The sequence below is a fragment of the Centruroides sculpturatus genome, unplaced genomic scaffold (genome assembly GCF_000671375.1).
Source record: "Centruroides sculpturatus isolate CEXI.00-Female unplaced genomic scaffold, Cexi_2.0 scaffold343, whole genome shotgun sequence".
Taxonomy (NCBI): Eukaryota; Metazoa; Arthropoda; class Arachnida; order Scorpiones; family Buthidae; genus Centruroides; species Centruroides sculpturatus.
This window is the reverse complement of record NW_019384530.1, coordinates 19,778-40,341: the sequence shown is the minus strand read 5'-3', so window position 1 is coordinate 40,341 and position 20,564 is coordinate 19,778. Positions and strand designations below refer to the sequence as shown.

Sequence of the window (20,564 nt, the reverse complement as noted above, 5' to 3'; positions counted from 1 at the left end):
ACCCCCCTATAATTACGGTCCCTATAATTACGATTCCTATAAAACTACGAAAAAATATACGTATTTTGGAAATGTTGAGTCGGATTAGTGTAGAATCGATTAATTTTATGGAAGAAAACCTTTCAATCAGCCGTAGTCCGTAAACTTGACACGTGTCGGGCTTTGATTGGAACGACTTGTAAGAAATCGGATTCCTAATAAATTGGAACGTATCTATATCTTATAGGGGGGTCGACTGTATATCCTTATTGCTAAGGTTTCTGTACAAGAGTGTTTTGTAAAAATAACATGTTTGTTGCATGCAGCCATGTGAGTTTTTTTGTTTTTGTTTCTAATGGAAATGTTTTCTTTGTGTCCTGAAATTTCACCTGATTTGGTTGCATTTAAATTGCTAAATATCTCTATGAATGGTATTTTAATTATGAGTACTCAGTACTTTTGACTAAATTAAAATTAATCTCAGTTTGTTTTGATTTGCTCTTATAGTATTGTTGATTATCAATCATAAAGGGAAATGTGATTGGAGAAGACCATCTCCACTGCATCCTGTATACTATTTAGGTATCTTTATCTTTATTTATTCCCGATACCGCCAGAGCATAATCGGATTAAATACAGAGATATATCAAAGAACAGGTAAATACATACATAATAACAGAGAGATAACATATAAACAGTATGACAATAGAGAAGTATGAACAGATGGTGAGATGACCGATACAAGTCAACTGATATGATACATAACTTGAGAGTAGAATAACATGTACAGTAGTATAAAATAGACAATACTAATAGTAATAATAAAAATTACACAGATCTATGTTGCAGCAGAATATGTACAATAATGTGCAGGGAGCAAATGAAGATAGTACCCAATGACAGACATGACCAACTTAATGAATGATGGAGCGTATGTGATACTTATGAATCAATTTTTTTAATGCTTTGTAGGTGTCACTATTCTTAAGGACAGGAAGTTCATAAGGCCAATTAATACCCCTCTGGCTAAGAGCAAGGGCAAGCTCATGTCTAGCATCCTCAGTCATTGGACACATCTATGTATAGTGCTCAACCCCATCAAGGCAATTACAGATGGTACAGTTGTCTGTTGCAGATTTGCCAAACCTCTGCAAGTAGGCCCCGAATCTCCCATGCCCAGTGAAGAATTGGGTGGTTTCAAAGTTCGGACTAACCCAGTGGTGAAAAAGTGGTCATGAATAGATGGAAAAAACTTCATGGCAAGGCCATTCCATCTCTGCTGCCAGAGATCCAAGCTGTAGTTCCAATGTTGAAGCTTAAGAAAAGAGGCAGGTAGCACTGAATACTTGAAAGGGTCAGAGGTACTGATTGTTGCAGCCTTCCTGGCAAGTAGAGCTGCATGTTCATTACCTAGGACACCCTGATGACCTCTCACCCATTCGAGGGAATAGGGGTTCTGAGCACAAGGTATATGATTTAGAACCTTCCTAACCAGAGGGTGAAGGTTGTTGGGATTCCTAAGTATGTTGATTGCTGAAGCACTATCAAAGCAAATTGTAACTCTACTTCCAGTAAGATTGGCTTCACACCGTTAACAGCCATGTAAATGGCACAGAGTTCTGCCTGGAATATAGAGCAGTCAAGATGAAGAGTGCCACTATTTAGATAATACCACTGCCATAAAGGGTGACATTAGTTGTTGGAAACTACTGCTCTAGTGTTTTAAAAGAAAATTTGCTGTTTATCTAAAACATGCTGCTTTAAACAAATCTCAAATCTCTTCAAACCATGTGGCCAACTTATATTTTGTATCATAGAATTTTATAGTATTTCATAGTTTTTGTTAGTCTTGTTTTAAATATTGTTAGGCAATATTTAACCTATAAGTTGTTACATGTAGTTCAATTAAATAATAATAAATCATGATAGAGAATATTTTATAATAGGTTCCCAACTCTTTTGCTTACCAAACCTTTTTAAAGTCAGATATAATTTGCTAACCACTTGATATAAAATAAGAATAAATTACTAACAGGATGAAATTGAATAGAAATTAATAATAATAATTTTTTGTAAACATAAGTTAAAAGTCAAAATTGTGTGAATTCCTTAAATTTAAAGATATGTTAGTTGTTATTATATACTAGTAGCCCAGAATGCTCCCTAGTGGGCATTCTAGCAGCAGCAGTGTCATTCTGTACTATAGATAATAAATTCATATCAATAATAAATTCCTATTACAAATAAAAATAATAATATATTGAATTACACTGTTATAAATAAAATACTGTATATATTGTTATAAATAAATTATACTGCTAATTTAAATAATAGCTGAAAATCATTGCTAGGGATGCCCCTAGTGGGCATTCTGTGACAGATTACAGATATACAAACAGTGGGATCAATGGCTTTTATAAGAAGATAGCATTATTTTTTATTATATTTTTAAATAAAAATTTAAAAATTTGTCCAGTGACTCTCCAAATGATCTCTCATAGTTTACTAGTCTTAGGTAAAACTGATCCTTCAGTTTGCTAGCAACTAGGTTGGTAACTGTTTTAGAATATTCTCTAACATCAAAAGTTATTGTTGTTATAATTCTAATTTTTATGGATAATATGTTTTATTCAATTTAAAATATTACTAAAAGTTGATTTGTTTTAGGTACCAATTTGTAATGAATGTATGGTAATTGATCATAAGCAGCCAGATCATCAGTATGAACGAGCATCAGATGTAGAACAAAAACACCGGGAAGAATTGGAAAACTTGATGACAGAAAGTAAAAGCAAAGTTCAGTTTTGTGAAGAAGCGACTTCTGTTCTTCAAACATGTTTATCTGAATTACAGTTGCAGCGTGATAATGCAAAATCTCTTATCGAAGTAAGAGAGAGATGAATTTATTGAATTATATTTGTTGTTAACATAAATTTAAAAATTGGAACAGTTAATCTTTTGTTTAGTATGTTGAAATTTTCATATAGCTAGGTCATCATTTATCTATTAATAATCTCAAATATTTTGTTATTTTGAATTGTTTAAGAAATCAGTAGGTAGATATTACATGATAATTATGAAGTTTTAGTACCAATGTAATTATAAATTAATTTTTTTAATTATAGGATTTGTTAAATTAGTTTCATATATGTTTATATAAGTTTCCTAATTAGTTCCATATATTGTAAAATACACATGTATAGTATATGTGCAAATTTCTCTAATGCAATGCTTCATGCCAGTAGACATTAAACATTATATTCAACTTTAGATATTAGCAACAATGTAAAATTAACAGTTTTGAAATAATTACAAATATTGAATGGTAAAATTTCAAGTTTATACATTACTTATTTCATTCAAATTGTCTGAAATTGTTATTTCAGACAATTTTCAGACAAATTCAGACAACGAATGATGTTAAAGTGACAAGATATGATGTGTATATATGATGAAATGAAAAAAGTAACAGTTTAAGCAAACAATTTTTTTCTATCTGTACAGGAATAATAAATCTGTCCAAAATATCAATAATTTGAAACAAACTTTTTTACCATTTGTGGTTTGAACACTATTTATTTTGAATTTATATAAGAGTAACTTATAAAAAATATGCTCATTCATATAAAATTACAGTATGCTACAAAGATTTGGTGCATACATTAGCAAATTGTCAATTTTTAACCTTTGTAGTGTTTATTACTTTTCATTTGTATCTTATTTCACAAAAAAGTTATTATATATCTTATATCAAATGATTGTATAATCATTTTAATGATTTAAGATTATTAATAATTTTGAATAAAAATATTTTTTTACTGTATCATTAAATATTCTTATGTTTTGCAATATTATTGATTCAGGAAAGAAAAATGATTGTTTACAGATTTGTTGTATTCTACTAAGAGTTACTTATGGCTGTCATAGAATTCTTTTATTTAAAATAAACTATTATTTTTGACAGAAACATGTTTGTTTTAGGTATTAGAGTGTAGTATTCAGTTTCAGCTTTGCATGAAATTCAATATTGCATAAGTTGGAAATATGTTTTAACTCTGCAGTTGTGGTATGGATTCTGAAAACATGCATCTAATATTAATTTTCTTAATATTTTTTTATGGTAATTGTATATATATTTAACTTATCTCAAATTTCATAACTTCAGGTCTCATATTTATCCTATTTTTCTTACTAAAAAGTGCATTTTTGTTTTGTTTTTATTGTTTGAAATGTGACCACTTAAAAAGAGAATATCAGAAAAGAAAACAAACTGTATTCCCTGTTTTGTTGTTATAGAACATGTTTATCAAGAATTGGAGTAATAATAATGCAGGAATGTGCTAACTTTTCAAAATGTTGAATGCATATCTTTAATGTATTTTTAAAATGGATAATGTCTAGAATGCCATAGATTCTACACTGCAGTTGGGTTTTAATCATCATTAAATTTGCTTAAAACAAATGTCAGGGTTTGATAATAGGTTTTGTTGTGTATCAATTGACTGAAAGGTTAAAAGAAACTTTAATACATGTTAAAAATTATTTTAGTGTTTTTAAATAAAAAAGAAATTTGCAGCCTCTATTGAATGAACATTTCAAAATTAAAACTATAAAATATTTTCTTAAAATAAAAAATAACAAATTCGAAATAGAAATAAATACAAATAAGAAAGGATTAAAGCATCTGCACTTGATGTAAATGTATGAATGGAACGGGTAAAAATTTAAACGTCTTAATTGAGATAATGTCTGACTGGTTTCATTTTTCTTTACAAATGTGACTAAAGAAAATTTTTATTTCACAGTTTGCTTATTTTCATTATATATATAATTACTTTTTTTTTTATTTTAGGAGACTTTTCAAAGTTATAAAGTAATACTGGAAAAATGTCAAGAAGAAATTATCCAAGAATTAAAATTAATACATTCTGCTCAAGAATTACACATCATGGATACTTTCCATAATGTAGAGAAAACAATTGAAAAAATTGAAGATGCATGGAAATTTACTGATCGATTATTGAAGCATGGAAATACAATAGAGATTCTATCTTTAAAACAGGTAATTGAAATTTCTTTGTACTTTTATATCAATGTACAGTGGAACCCCGTTTATCTGACTGAAATGGGATTGGGTTCAATCTGCATAATCCGGAAAATTCATTAACAACATAAATAACACAGTTTAGATGTACTGGTACATTATATTTTATTTATTGCACATTATATATACTTTTACAACAATATTAACAGTATAAAGCAAAAGACATTTACATACAGTATTAGTTTATTGTTTTCTATCAGCTGGTACAGTACATATACATAAGTTTCCTCACCATTTATATGGGGTAGAACTTTTTATAACCTTTTTCAAAGTTAGCCAGTAATTAGGCTTAGCACTTCATAGGGAAACAAAAAAGGACTAATTTGAATTGAAGTTAATTGTGATATACTGTACTGTATTTATTTTTGTTACCAGATCCGTCATTATAAAGTCACAGGTGTTCAAAATTGGCATTGAGCCAAGGGAAAACAGTATGCTTACAGCTGCAACATTATACTCAGGCAAGAATATACTATTTTTAAGTTAGTTCTTTTATTTTTTGCATATATAGGTTTTCTATATGTTCATCTTCCTTATTCTGGATAAACCAGAGATCTGGATTAATGGGGTTCCAATGTATTATGGTTGAATTAAATATTTAAAAATCTTTGTTTCAAATTTAAAACATAATTGTCTTGCATTGGGAAATTTTACTAAATATACATTGTCTTGCATTTAAAAAACATATTGTAAAAATACAAATTGTCTTACATATTTAGTAAAATTCTGGATTCTATAATTAAATATTTAACTATATAATTTCTATTACCATTTTAGTAGATGTAATCAAGATTGCAAAAGTTTACTTTTCTTAGGCTTTTGAAATGAAATACAGTGGAACTTGGTTAACTTGAATCAGTTGAGGGAAAATTTGAAGTTTGAGTTAAAAAGTTTTGAGTTACAGAGGTTTAGCTAAAAATCAACAGAGGTTTGCTACAAAGGTTTACCAATTTATTTGCTGTAATTTATAATTGTAAAAAACAATATAAGAACATCACAATTAGCAAAACACCTGTGTAAACATGTTCAAACTTGAAAATGATATTAAATAGAATTGGACTGTAATTGTTTTTTAAAATTAATATATGAAAAATCCATTTTTTTATTACATCAGCTAGTCAGAGAAATTCATCAGCAATTAAATAAAATAAAAAAATGTTTGGCAAAAAAGGGCAGGTTCAAATTGCAGTTACAGTATGTAAGTCACACATGCTGTCTGAAAGCGTCATCCCTGTCTGCCATTACGTAACATAATAATTATTTTTAGTCATATGTGGTTCTGCAATTAATAGAATGTTTCTGATTAGTTTGTTTGATAGATGAATGTTAATTATTTTATTTAATGGAAAGTTAAAATTTCAGAGAGTTTATGAAAATACTGTATTAAAACCTCATTCAAATTAAACAGTTTTACAAATTTAAGGTTACTGGTTTAACATGTAAATCCGTATGCTAGATCAGTGTTCCGCAACCGGTGTGCTGTCACATGGTGAAAGGTGTGACATGAACTTTTACATATTCTGTTAATTTCAAGTTTTATTTATATATTTTTATCACAGTTGTTGTGTTTCTTAAGCTGGTATTTCATTCTCTGCCTCAGCACTGATGAAATAAGATGATGATTGTTTCTTCTTTATTACAAGCCATGCATTTTTATGTATTCTAAGAAATTATATGTAAAATAAATTTGCTCACAGGTTTGATGTCTTTTAATAACAATAATAACAGGTTAGTGGCATAATGTAATTCCATTAATAGTATCATATCATACGTTTTTGAGGGAAATAACATTTTGGTGTGCCGTGTTGAGTCGTGGGGGTGCCGCAAGTAGAAAAAGGTTGTGGAACACTGTGTTAGATGATCAAGGGAAAGAAAATAATCTTTAGTAAATGTGACTTTGACTTAACCAGGTTTCACTATAGTTAGAAAAACTTAATTCTGTTGTTTCTTAAATTCCAAAAGTCAAATTTTATTGTAACTGTTTTTTTTAATAATTTATACATTGTTTTGTCTTATAAATTCTAAAAACTTTTTAACTTTTTAATTTTATAATAATTTTACCTAAATATATACTCTATTACCTGTTACTATATTACAATCAAATCCTGTTATTACATTATTGGTTTTATGGGAAGTTCGTGTTAATGTGAAGCAGATTTGTGGTCCCTGTGGTGAGGATAGGCATTTCTATGTTAACAGGTTCAGGTAAAACAGAATATTGTAAAATATCAATAAGTTAAAAACACAACTACATTTTCATTATTTGTTGTTGATGATAACCATTGTCGTTGCCGACCCTTGGTCATCATATGGATAACAATTCTCCAATGCTGTCTGTTCCTGACAGCTTCCTTCAGCTGCCACATTGTCATGCTGCAATAAGCCTTGATTGTGTCTAGCCATTGAGTATAAGGTATTGTATTTGGTTTTAGTGCTTATATCTTTGCTCTTCCAGCACCTCTCCATTCCTAGCTTGGCTGATTGACTTAGCATTATTCTTCTCTTTATATTTGAACTGAATATCATTGTGGCTTTGTCTACATTAGCAGTTGTCAGGATTTTTAAAATTTTTTTTAATACATATTCAGAAACAGTCTAGCGGCTTCACTTCTTATTTTGACCTTCAGAATTAGTTGTTCTAGATCCTATTGGTTTTCAGCAAGGAGCATAGTATCATCTGCATAGCAGAGGTTGTTTATATTCCTGCTTCCAATCTTAACACTGATGTTGGATTCATTCAGCTTGGCTGTTCTCATGATTGCCTCAGCATAGATGTTGAAAAGTATTGGTGATAGAATGCACACTTGGTGCACTCCCTTGCTGATCTTAATCCAGTTGGTGTCTCCAAAAGGAGTCCTTACTGCATGAGATAGAATAATCTTATCAGTTCAATGAGATGAGATGGCACTCCCATTTGTGAGAGGCAGGCCCACGGTTTTGTATGTTTTATGCAATCAAATGCCTTGGCATAGTCAATGAAGCAGATGATAGGTCCTTTTGATATTCTCTTGCTTCTTGCATGATTTGTCTGAGATTTGAGATTGGTCATGGGTGCCTCTGTTTTTTTTTTAAACCAGCTTAGACATCTGGCAATTCCCACTCTACAATGGCTGTAAGCCATTTTTGTAAAATCTTCAGCAGTATTTTGTTTGCATGTGGAATTAGTGCAATGGTCTGGTAGTTTGAAAAGTCATGTGAGTCACCCTTCATGGGAATTGGTATGAAGATATGGAGTGTGTCCAATCTTTGGGCCATCATTTAGTTTCTCAGATCCTCTGGCATAAAGTGGGTAGAGTTCTTTTGGGTATTACTTGAAGCAGTTCTGCTGGTAAGTTATCAATGTCTGGTGCTTTGTTCCTTACTAATTGGCTTACAGCCCATTGAAATTCTATTTCTGTTACAGAAGGATCATGTTCTATGCTTTCCTGCTTTTTAGCTGGCTGTAGGTGATGCTGATGTCAGCATAAAGTTCCACAATATAATCTTGCCAGTGATTCTTGATAGTTATCTGGTCATGCAGTTTCTTGCCATCTTGGTCCATTTTCATTGTTTGTCTAGGAGCAAATGAAGTGTGTGTATTTTTCACATGGGGGAAAAAAAGATCTAGTTTGCCCTTTTGTGCTGGTGTCTTCTATCTCTTTGCAGTAGTTAGCCTGGTAGTTTTCTTTCTCTTTTCTTGTTGCTCTTTGAAACTCAGCATTTAGTCTTTTAAATTCTGTCTTCCCATCAGCTTTAGCTTCCCATCTAAGATTAGCAATTTCAATTGTTTCTTCAGTGAGCCATATAGATTTTTAATGGTGTTTTAAGGGGAATGTGGTGTTCAGCTGCATCAGTGATATGATATATTTTTATTTCTTCCTGTAGATTGTCAGGTCTGCTGTTGGGATTGTTCAATACTTCTAAGCGGTTTATAATTTCAACTGCATATGTTGGTGGTATCCTATCAACATCAAACCTTTGTCTGGGCAGTGATCTTTTGGCTGCAAAGTTTAAGTTTGAATTTGGCAACTAGTAGTTGGTGATTGGAACCACAGTCTGTACCAGAGAAAGTTTTAACTGATTGTATTGAGTTAGCCCATTTTTTTTGTTGTGCAAGATGTAGTCAATCTGGTTTTGATGTAAGCAATTTGGAGAAGTCCATGTGTAAAACCATTGCTTAGTTTGGCAGAACCATGTGTTCATGATTTTGAAGTGATGTTTCTAGCAGAATTGAATGAGACGATCCCCAGAGTCATTTCTTTTTCCCAAGCTGAACTGTTTGCAGACTTCTGTTTTAGATTTGTCTTTCACATTTGCATTAAAGTCACTGGTGATGACGATGATGTCTTTTCTTGATGTTTCATTTAATGACTTTTGAATTTGTGAGTGGAAATCATCCAACTCCTCTAGAGAGGCATCAGTGGTGGGGGAATATACTTACATTACTGTAATATGACGAAGCTTTCCATTAATATGGGGATGGTCAGTATACAATCATTTATAGTTCTAAAACACTCAACAGATCTTGATTTGTTGAGGTTTTAGTTTCTCAACTGGATTTATAGATCTTGCTATTTTCTTTGTTACAATGAAAGCTACTCATTTTCTCCTGATGGAATCATCTTTGAAGTAGTAAATAGTGAAGTCCTGTGTGGGATTGTTAGTCCCCCATCGGGAGCCTCCCCAGGTGGCGGATAGGGGAAGGCTTCCCAGATATGGATGGTACCGAGGAAATGAAATACTTGGGGCGGACCAAAACTAACAATAGTCACACCTGTCTCAGAATGAGCGGTGACCAGCAGTGTCTGTACTCCATGTGAGGAGTGGCTGAAACTATACAGGGGAAGGCAATGGAAACCACCCCAGTGAATTGCTACCAGGATATTATTATGGAGAAAAAAACACAAACAATGCCCCCTAGTTCTGGGCAGCCCTTGAATGGGTAGAGGGTGTGAAGAATCTCCCTGTTCAACATAGTAAAATCTAAACTTTGTATCGCCACGTGGAATGTCAGAAGTCTCTATGTGAGTGGAAAATTTGCAAACATCATCAAAAAAGCACAAAGACTCAAAGTAAATATACTTGGCATAAGTGAACTAAGTTGGCCAGACTCCGGAAAGTGCCAAAATGAACATGGCATCCTCTACTATTCTGGAAGAGATCCCCATGACTGACACCACTTTAATGGGGTTGGAATATTTGTTTCACCTGAATATAATAAATATGTCACTAACTTTGTTCTAATAACAGACCGTGTAATGCTCCTATAGCTTCAAAGTTATCCCTTCAAAATCAACATCATCCAGTTATATGTTCCAACAGCTGACAAAAAATACGATGAACAGGTAGAACAGGTGCTTATGATCTTACTGATCATAAGCAAAACAAAATCCGATGAAATAACACTAGTTATGGGAGACTACAATGATAAGATTGGAGAAGGAAAGCGATCAGACCTCGTTGGAGAGCACGGCCTTGGACTAAGGAACCAAAGAGGAGATAGGCTCTGAGTTCTGTCAAGAAGGAGAAATGGTAATTGCAAACACTTGGTTCAAACTCCCCGAGAGACTGCTTTACACATGGATAACTCCCCTCAAAGACAATAATGGTACTCCCATAAGAAATCAAATTGACTATATCCTGATCAATAAATGTTTCAGGAACATTATAAAATGGGTAACAACTTATCCCAGTGCTGACATCGGTCTGATCATGTCCCACTAATAGCTGATCTGAAACTAAAACTTAAAGCAACAAAACAAAAATGGGACATCTCAAAACTTGAGAATGAACAAATAAAGCAATAAGTACAGGACAATAACCATGAACTTGCTGCAATAAAAGACACTAATGATAGTGTTTTATCTTTATGGAATGAGCTAAAGGATAGGCTACAAAAAGTAGCTACTAAATATCTGACACCACCTGAAACTAGAAAAAGCCGGAAAAGATGGATGAACACAAACATCTTAGATCTGATGGAGAAACGAAGAATAATAAAAAATAATAGGGAAGAATACCAACAAACTTAATAAAACTATTAAGATGGAGATAAAGCTGGCAAAAGAAAGATGGATGAAAGATAAATGTGAAGAAATGGATGAACTTGACAAGAAACATGATAGTTTCCAAATGCACAAAAAAGTAAGAGAGATAGCTGGAATATACAGAAAGAGACCATCTCACACACTATTTAGCTCAACAAACCAACCTATCACACGTAAAGAAGAAATCAAAGAAATCTGAGAAACATATATAAATGAGCCTTTTCGTGACAATAGTGTGTCCAAAGAAAGTGATGATGACTGTAACAGTGGTCCTGAAATACTAAAAGAAGAAATCTTGCATGCAATCTCTATTACTCAAAATAAAAAAGCCACTGGGTTAGATGAGATCCCCATTGAAATTATTAAGCTTATAACTGAGGATAACATAGGACGAGTTATAAAGCTATTTAATCTCATCTATAACATAGGCACAATACCGGAGGATTGGTTAACATCAACATTTATCACAATACCAAAAAAGACTTGTCCCAAAAAGTGCAGCGATTACCGTCTGATTAGTCTGATGAATCATCTCTTAAAGGTCTTACTAAGAATGATTCACTTCAGAATCTGCTTAAAATGTGAATTTGATCTTGATAGCTGCCAGATGGGATTTAGAAAGGCATTTGGAACACAAGAAGCCTTGTTTTGTACAAATGTGCTACCGCAAAAATGCTGAGATCAGTGAAAAGAGGTTTTCGCCTGCTTTATCGATTTCAAGATAGCATTTGACAGAGTGTGGCATGGCAAATTGATCGAGATGCTTCAGCAGCTGCAGCTGGACAGCAAGGACATTCGAATTATCAAAAACTTATACTGGGACCAAACAGCCAAAGTCCGCATAGACAACCTGAAAACGAGAACTATCAACATAAAACGTGGAGTCCGACAGGGATGCGTCCTCTCACCCCTTTTATTTAACTTATATTCAGTTAGGATTTTCGAAGAGGCACTTGAAGGGGTAGAGCTGGGCATTAAGATTAATGGAATTGTTCTAAATACAATAAGATTTGTGGATGGTGTACTTATCATGTGCGACACCATAGATGGGCTACAACAGCTAGTGTGAGACTAGCAGGGGGCCACTGGGACGATCCCTAATGACCACTTACACTGCAACAGGTTGGTGAAACCTGGACTTGGATTATTGGATGGCTTAGGAGAAAAAAAAAATGTGTCAGTAAGCCAGCAGGCATCCTTAGAACAATGATAGACAGGTTTAACAAAATAACAAAGCATTTATTGGATAACTAAGCTAGGTTACGTGAGGCGATAATAATAGTAAGTTTAAATGCGGTTAAATATGAATTAACTATACAAGGGTCGCTCTTAACAGCTCTAACAGCTATTCCGAGAGAGAGAGTTCACAAAGCTCTAAAATACAAATATCTCTATGAGGAAATGAATGATATGCATGCGTTGAATGGGTTGTCGGAATTGTAGTCAGCGCAGGAACTAGTATGGCAATCCTTCTTCTTTTGTTCGTTGCGTCCGGTGTATGGAGACAAGATGCACACATTAACAAGTATAACTTCCTTTGGATCGCCCTGAGCTTCCAGGGGCTCAAGCTTTTATACTGTCTTCGTGGGAAAGGATCCATGTGATTGACTTCTGTTGACACTAACGGTGCATTCCATCACCCAAGTGTCAACTTTCCCACCTAATTGTGAAAACAAACAGTGACCTCCGATATAATTCTCACCAGGAGTGTTTTTTTCTATCGGAGTTGTTTACAATTCTTTTTTTTCCAGACAACTGCATAAAAATTGCGGATCTCACACCAGTGAACAGAATCAATGAAACTGGAAAAGACTCAGGTCTTAACATTAATGTCAGCAAGACCAAATTTATGGTGTTTAGTCAGGATCAACATGAGGATGCCGACTTATCACTTAACATCCAATCAATAGAAAGGGTTAATCATTTTAAATAACTAGGAAGTATGATCACACCTAACATGGACTCTGATACTGAAATTAAATGCAGAATTGAAACAGCTTGTGCTTACTGTAAAAAAATATGAGCACACTCTTTTGCAATGACAATCTAAATTTCAGACTAAGACAACGGATGGTGAATTGCTACATCTTATCGGTTCTATTATATGGAGTCGAAAGTTGGACTCTAAAAAAGAACACAATAAACCGGCTGGAGGATTTTGAAATGTGAATCCTCCATAGGATGCTTTGAATACGATGGACTGTCTTGATGAGAAACAACAAAGACTTACAACGAGCAAATTGTAAGAGATTGCTAATCATTAACATAAAGTGTTGCAAAATTGCTTACCTTGGCCATGTATTACGCGGAGAAATATACCACCTTCTCCAGCTGATACTGAAAGGAAAGATTGAAGGAAAACAGGGTGCTGGTAGAAGGCAGATGTCATGGCTAAAGAGCATCAATGAATGGACTGGTATATAAAGAGTTGGAGATCTCTTTAGACTCGCAGAAGATCATGAAGCATTCTCCATAGTGATTGTCAATGTCCAGGGACCGGATAAGGCACATTAAGAAGAACAAATAGTAAAGTTGTCTGAGTTGAAGAAACTATTTCCTGTCCAGTTTATTTCACTAACACTGAGTAAGTCAAGCTTTAATCTGAGCACCTCCTGTTTGATAAAGTCTAGCATGCCCAGGTTCATACTTCGGACATTCCAGGTCCGATTTTTAGCATTTATTCCCTTCAAAGCATTTAGCAGGGGTTGCATCAGCCAGTGGGCCTCCATTAAGGTTTACCCATTAGTCTCATAATTTGCCAAGTTACTCTGTGTTGACTTTTGCTTGTCTCTAGTCACCAATGAAGTACCATCCAGCCTAAGGGTCCTACTTTCAGGTATTGTATTCATAGCATTCATGTTTTATCGATCCATATGATTTTGTTGGTGAGGAATACTTGAGTAGGTCATCAGATCTTTCTCTAACCATTGCCATAGTTAGCCTGTGATCAGATTTGAGGGGGTGTTTTGTTAGGTTGTGAGCTAATCTTTAGAATGACTATTCTTTCGTATGACTGGCATTTTAGCAGGAGGAAATAATTGATGCTCTATATTGTACCAGTATGTGACAAGTCCATAAAAAACAAACAAAACTTGACCAATTTTTTTAAAAGTGCATGACTTAATTTTAGACTAGTTTATTTTTCCTTTTATATATTTTTCAAATGTATTATATATGTAGTAAATTGAAACTTTTTTGTTAAGAATTACATATACAAATTCAGTTGTACAATGTTAATTTGTTCCATGTTGTATTTTTGTAATGATTACACTTATTCTGAAAGCAATTTAAAAGTAATTTTACTTGTACATTTTTCTCAGTTTTGTTGAACAACCTATAAATGGGGTTTGACTATAAATGAAATACAGATTGATATTTAATTACATTACTAAATACAGTCGACCCCCCCATAACACTGTGGATAATTCCGTTTTATATGAATTCCATGTTGTACGAGTCACTTAGGTTTTACAAATATGTGAGCTGTTCACAGCCTGGCACACGTATTTGTAAAACCTAAGCGACTCGTACAACATGGAATTCATATAAAACGGAATTATCAACAGTGTTATAGGGGAGTCGACTGTATACAAAATTCAATATAATCAAATATCAAACTGCATTCCATGTATTTTGTTTTTTAAACTATGAGAAAATAAAATAAAAAATACCGTATTTACTCGCATATAAGACAAGGTTTTTATTCATTGTTTGCTGCTTCAAAAACCTAGGCTGTCCTATACACATAAACAAAGGATTCTTTGCATTTTTTGCACTAATTTCTGTGAACTATGTATACTTCATGCTGTCATTATAGGTCTACATTCTATTTATTGTAAGTTGGCACCTACTGTAAACAAATTAAGACATACATCCCTTTGTTTATTGGTTTAATCCTACATCCATCAATTAAAAACCACATTGTATCTCATTTGTTCACAGAAAATAGTTTCTTGTTATTTATAAAAACATTAATGAAATACAGGTTACTTAACTACATTTATAATCATTGCTATTTTATATTAGTTAAATTGTTATTTTTAATGAATATTAACACATTCTGAATCATTAAAAATAAACTTTTTCCGGTACGAACACTATAATGTTTTGGTTTTCTTTTCCATTCATCACGTATTAAGGCAAACATGTTTGTTTGCCTTAATATGTGCATTTGATAATATTTTGTGATTAAACAAAATAAAATTAGAATTGTATTAATAAATCTAAGTTTCTTTATTTTGATCTCTAAAGTCACACCTCATCCTATATGCGAGATCATCTTATACCCGAGTAAATACAGTAATTATTAAAAGCTGTATTAAAGATATTATTTTTTGCACATCTAATGTGCATAAAATAATAATGTGATATTTTATAGAAAATGATAAATGAATAAAATTTCATAATTTTAAAGTAAAATTGTTTTCTATTTGATTATAGTTGGTTGGTGCACAGCTGTTGTATCTCATAAATAATACACCCAAACCAGATATTAATGTTGAAATCACATTTGAAACAAACAAAGAAAAATTTGAAGAAGCAGTAAAAGATTCATTTGGAAGTCTAAGAAAACCAGAATCACCATTAAAGGTGGAAGAGGCAACACCAATTCAACAACCATCACCCTTGCATTCATCTTCATCTTTTGAAAGTGAAGGATTTGTTCTTCCGTCAGGTGTCCTACATTCTGATACATCAGTGCCTTCATCATTAGATATGGATTTGGCTAACAATGTTGTTGCCCAGTATAATCTGGCTCAGTTAGCAGGTATGGCAGAAAGAAGTGCTTCACGTGGTTCACCAAATCCAGTTTTAGCTATTTCAGATCTCTTGATTCCAGCAAATAGTACAGATTGTGCATCACAGTTGAATACTCTTAGCAATTTTTCTGCTTTAGCAAAGTTGGGATCAGTTTCTCTTAATAATTCAGGTGAGTAAAAAGAGAATTTTTTAAATAATAATTGTATATTTGTTGTTGAAAGATTTATAAATGTTTATTTGAATATTATTTAGGTCAGATATTATTGAATGGCCAAGTAGTACCAGGTTTAACATTGGATTCAATGTCTCAACTTAGATCTCCCGTGACTCCTGCATCTGGCAATCATTCACATCCTATTCGTAGCATGCAACATACTCCTCAGTCTCCTTTAGATAATGGATTAAACAATTTATTAAATGGAGGAGTAAATTTATCACCATCTTCAACAACTCCAATACAGCGTGGTGGTAGTCCTCATTTAGATTCTCCAATACTTAATGGCAGTCCAACAATGAATGTTCCCTTTTCTCGAAATATTCCTCCTTCTCCACTTCTGCCATCAAATTCAAGTAATTATTCTGTTTGATTATTAAGAATTATAATATGAAAAAATTAACTACAGTTGTCCCTCTATAGTCCGACGTTTTTTAATCCGACATGCTCAGTAGTCCGACGCACCTCCCGTCAAGGTACTCATCCCCGTTACGTGTCTGCTTGCACAGAAGCATGTCGTGATGTGAATCTCCCCATCCAATTCTTACTCGATGACACACATTTCGTGTGTTTTATGTGAGCAGTTTTGTTCGAACAGTTGGAGTAGAGAATATTGTAAGTTACTGCTAGCAAAACAATGCGAAATATGTAATTATTTTCGGTAATCCGGACACTTTTGGTAATCTGACACACCTTTGGTCCCATACTTGTCGGATTATCAAGGGACAACTGTAATTATAATTGATTTTATAATGTGAATTCTTGATTGATCAGAAGTCACAAAAGAAAATATTTTCAGATAATTGAAAATGTCAGTTAATTTATGGAATACTAAATAAAGCTGAAAATGTCAGTTAATTTATTATTTATTTAAAATATTCAGTTTGGAAACATTTAGAAAATAATTTATCCTACATTTTTTTATTTAATTAAGGTAGGATAGGCTTAACATATGAACTTATTTATGAATATTGTCTAATTTAAATGAGAAAATGCAAAATTTGTGTAACAATATATAGGAAACAAAACACAAGAAGAAAATTAAAATTTGATTATACATAATATAATTTTTACATCTTTGTAATGCATTTTCAAATAATCAAGAGTTTATTGTATAATGAAAATTCCTCTGTATAGTATATATTTTGATTTTGTTGTTTTTAGATTATTATGTTTGGGTAACAGTTTGTTTAAAGAAATTTAATTTTAAAAAAATTAGTTAAACATTTGATACTTATATTTACATGAACATTTTTATCGACATTATACATTATTTAGTTTATTTTTCAAAATTTTTGTATTGTAAAATTTTAAGTGGCTATAGACAGTTAACTAATAGTTTTCATTTTCATAAAAAGTTACTTTTATAATTTCAGTTTTTAAAATAGAAAACATTTTGAATTGATAAATTTTTCAACTTTTGCAATTTGTAAAAACCATTTCTCCTTTAATCATTTACTTTCTAATGTCAATTATTTGATATTATGAAACACAACTAGTTTATATGATGCTGCTCCTGATTCATAAAGGATGTGAATTTTACCACACACAATCATACTTTTGTATAAATTGTGAGATCAGCCGGGGGTACTACTCTGTTAGGATAGTTAATACCACTTAATCGGTGGCTACTCAATGAGACTAGTTCTTGGTCGTCCAAAAGAATGGCTTTTCCCAGTCTTAGGAAACCTGAGTGCGGAGGGTCTTACAGTTAAATATTTAAAGCGGAACGAAGAATCGTGGGATCCCTCAGTTCCAATGTCAGGGACCTGACACCAGTTAATCAAATTTGTTAACACGCGATTCGATATGATATGGATTTGATTCAGAGAGTTAACACGAGTCATTTCTGTAACGATAAATAAGGAAAAACATTTAATAAACTAAAATACTCTTAACTTACACAATATCAAGAGAGAGAGCTCACAATTCGTTAATAAACATACAACCTGTTTAGTTGACTTCTTCTGTATTATTTGTATGAGTCGAATATACCTTCAGTTATAAAGTTCTCATACTCCTATTCATGGGGAGGCATTGATAATCTCGATATTCAAATAATCTTCTATGTTTCTAACTCCTTATCCACTCAATAAGATACGACTATGGGTGTCGGCTTTATGGAGCTTGTATGAATTTCGTCTTCCTCATCTGGGATCTCTTGACGAACTCCCCGAATTCTCCTAAACTTCGACTATATCTTCGGATTTACAACCAATCATCAAACTAGGATTCTTCCATGTGAACGGATGGGAAGGGGAAAGAAATGAGGGGTCGTTGCTTTCCATCGTGGCGAGATTTTTAACAGATAAGGGAAAAACAGAGGATGCTTCTACTTCCGTCAAAGGAAGTGGCTCTGTTATCCGTTTTCCCACGCTAGAAAATCGTTATTTTCTCACCAAACGAAAGAATATTTTTTTACAAAATTTTAAACTATTTTTTTAAATTATCATTTAGACCCAGGGGCTATTCGGATCTCACAAAATCACAATTTTTCTTTTCCATTGTAAAAACATGTAAGCCATGGTTTATACTTGAAAAATTACACTATAACATATCAGTTTCATATGGATGTATTTTATTTATTATTATTTGACCAAAGGATTAAGATGATTTAATATTTGTATACTTTTAAATTTAGTGTAATATAAGAATTTAATAAAAGATAATTTTTGTATAAACTAAATACAAAGCTAATTTTATAAAATGTAATTTGTTTAAAATATTTACATTTTTTTTCTGTTATTAAAGCATTCCAATGAAATTGTCTTAAAATTTAAGGATAGAAAGTTATAAAAATATTTAAACATGTATTAAAAAAGAGGGAAATTATTTTTCCGAAATGAATTTATTATTTTCTACATAGTTTTCTATATTTCTGAATTGTGTAATTGTATTACATTCTGCTGATTTTATGATTTCAGTTCTAAATATGCATAAATATATTAATTTTTAGTATTTTGCCTATCTTATTAAGATTTAACATTTTATATCAAAATAATCATTATTTAATATATTGTATTATTTTTAATTAAGCTTTTCAAAAATATTAATTTTAATAAATATATGAGTAATTTATGGGATTTATTATATGTATATTTTTTTATATTATAGTACTGTCTTCTCTGCCTGGACAGCCTGCTTTTAATCCACCACCAAGAAGTTCAACTTCTCGATTAAATACCATGCAGATTAGGTAGGAAGTTTAATTAAGTAGGAAATTATACAATTACAAATAACTGTAGATATTTATTTGAAATATTTGACTTATTTGAATATTATTATTAATTTATTTATTTACTCAAAAGTACCATTAATTTTATAATGATTACTTAAGATTAGTTTTTTCTTTTTCTAAATGATAAAAACATTTATTTTTGTAATTGTCTTAATATAATACCTTATAAATGCCTTCATAAAATATTTGAAGTAATCTGTGTAGTGTTTTAAAAAAGATCTTTAAAAAATGATTATGAAAAATTAAATAATTATTTCATTAAATAAAATATGTTCTTAAAACCAATAATTATATATGAAATAAACAAAATGTCTTTTAATGTTAAATTATTTGAAAGATCAAATGACAATTTTAACAGTTTTGTTTATTTCAGAAATAATTATTTGTAACTAGTCAATGGAAATATTTAGATGACTGGTCAACTATCTAAACCACCTTGAGAGAAACACTACAATTTTTATTGTGAAATATTGATATGTCCAATTTTATGTAATGGAGAGCAATTATCTAACCTAAACCAGACTATGGAGAACAGTTTGCAATCCTAGTTATGTTCATCCTAGATTAAAACAAAAATGTCAGATAATAGAGAGACAGGATGAGAAGGAGCCAAAACAAAATTACAAATTAAAAGGAAATTCAATATAAATATGAAAATAGGTTTATTAGTAATATTCTACAGTATAATTAGCATAATTCTAGTTAAATATCAGAAATGGATCAAAATGCAATATTTAGTACATTGTGGTAGAATGCAGGCGTTAAAGAAAGTGATTAAAAATTTGTTGTTTAAGACTGGATTCACAATCCACCTTATATTTAAGTTACAACAAAATTCTCTGTAAGTTACCAGATACAAGAAGTCTCATTGCAAAGCACATTGTAAGCTAGGATATTGTAAAAAGTCTCATAGATACTATGGTATTTAATAGCTTTTAATTTATAAGACAGTGTAGTAGGAAAGATAATAGCTGTATTATTTTGTAATCAAATCAATTGTTATTCTTGATTGTCTCTTTTAAAATATTTGATTAAAAATGTCAAAGATGCTATTGAATGCTGAAAAAATTGATAAATTCCTGAGAGTGGAATTAAAACTGTTTATGGAATATCTTACAAAAATATGTATAGTGATAGTTTATTTTAGTTTATTTTCTGTTGCCTTTCTTTAAAGTTGATATCTGATTTTTATCCATATAAATTAACAATTTATTGCATTATATTGATTGTTAATTGATAAGT

The 20,564-nt window shown here is 31.7% G+C and overlaps 1 protein-coding gene across 2 annotated transcripts in view; it reads left to right on the top strand.

Moving 5' to 3' along the window:
* LOC111623010 (brain tumor protein-like) overlaps positions 1 to 20,564 on the top strand; it is a 106,833-nt gene that overhangs the window by 66,500 nt on the left and 19,769 nt on the right. For both annotated transcript variants that reach the window (XM_023365491.1, XM_023365490.1), the window contains 5 exons: positions 2,647 to 2,865; positions 4,832 to 5,041; positions 15,550 to 16,039; positions 16,123 to 16,440; positions 19,199 to 19,280. In XM_023365491.1, the coding sequence (XP_023221259.1) occupies positions 2,647 to 2,865; positions 4,832 to 5,041; positions 15,550 to 16,039; positions 16,123 to 16,440; positions 19,199 to 19,280 (1,319 nt within the window). The remainder of the gene's footprint in view (positions 1 to 2,646; positions 2,866 to 4,831; positions 5,042 to 15,549; positions 16,040 to 16,122; positions 16,441 to 19,198; positions 19,281 to 20,564) is intronic.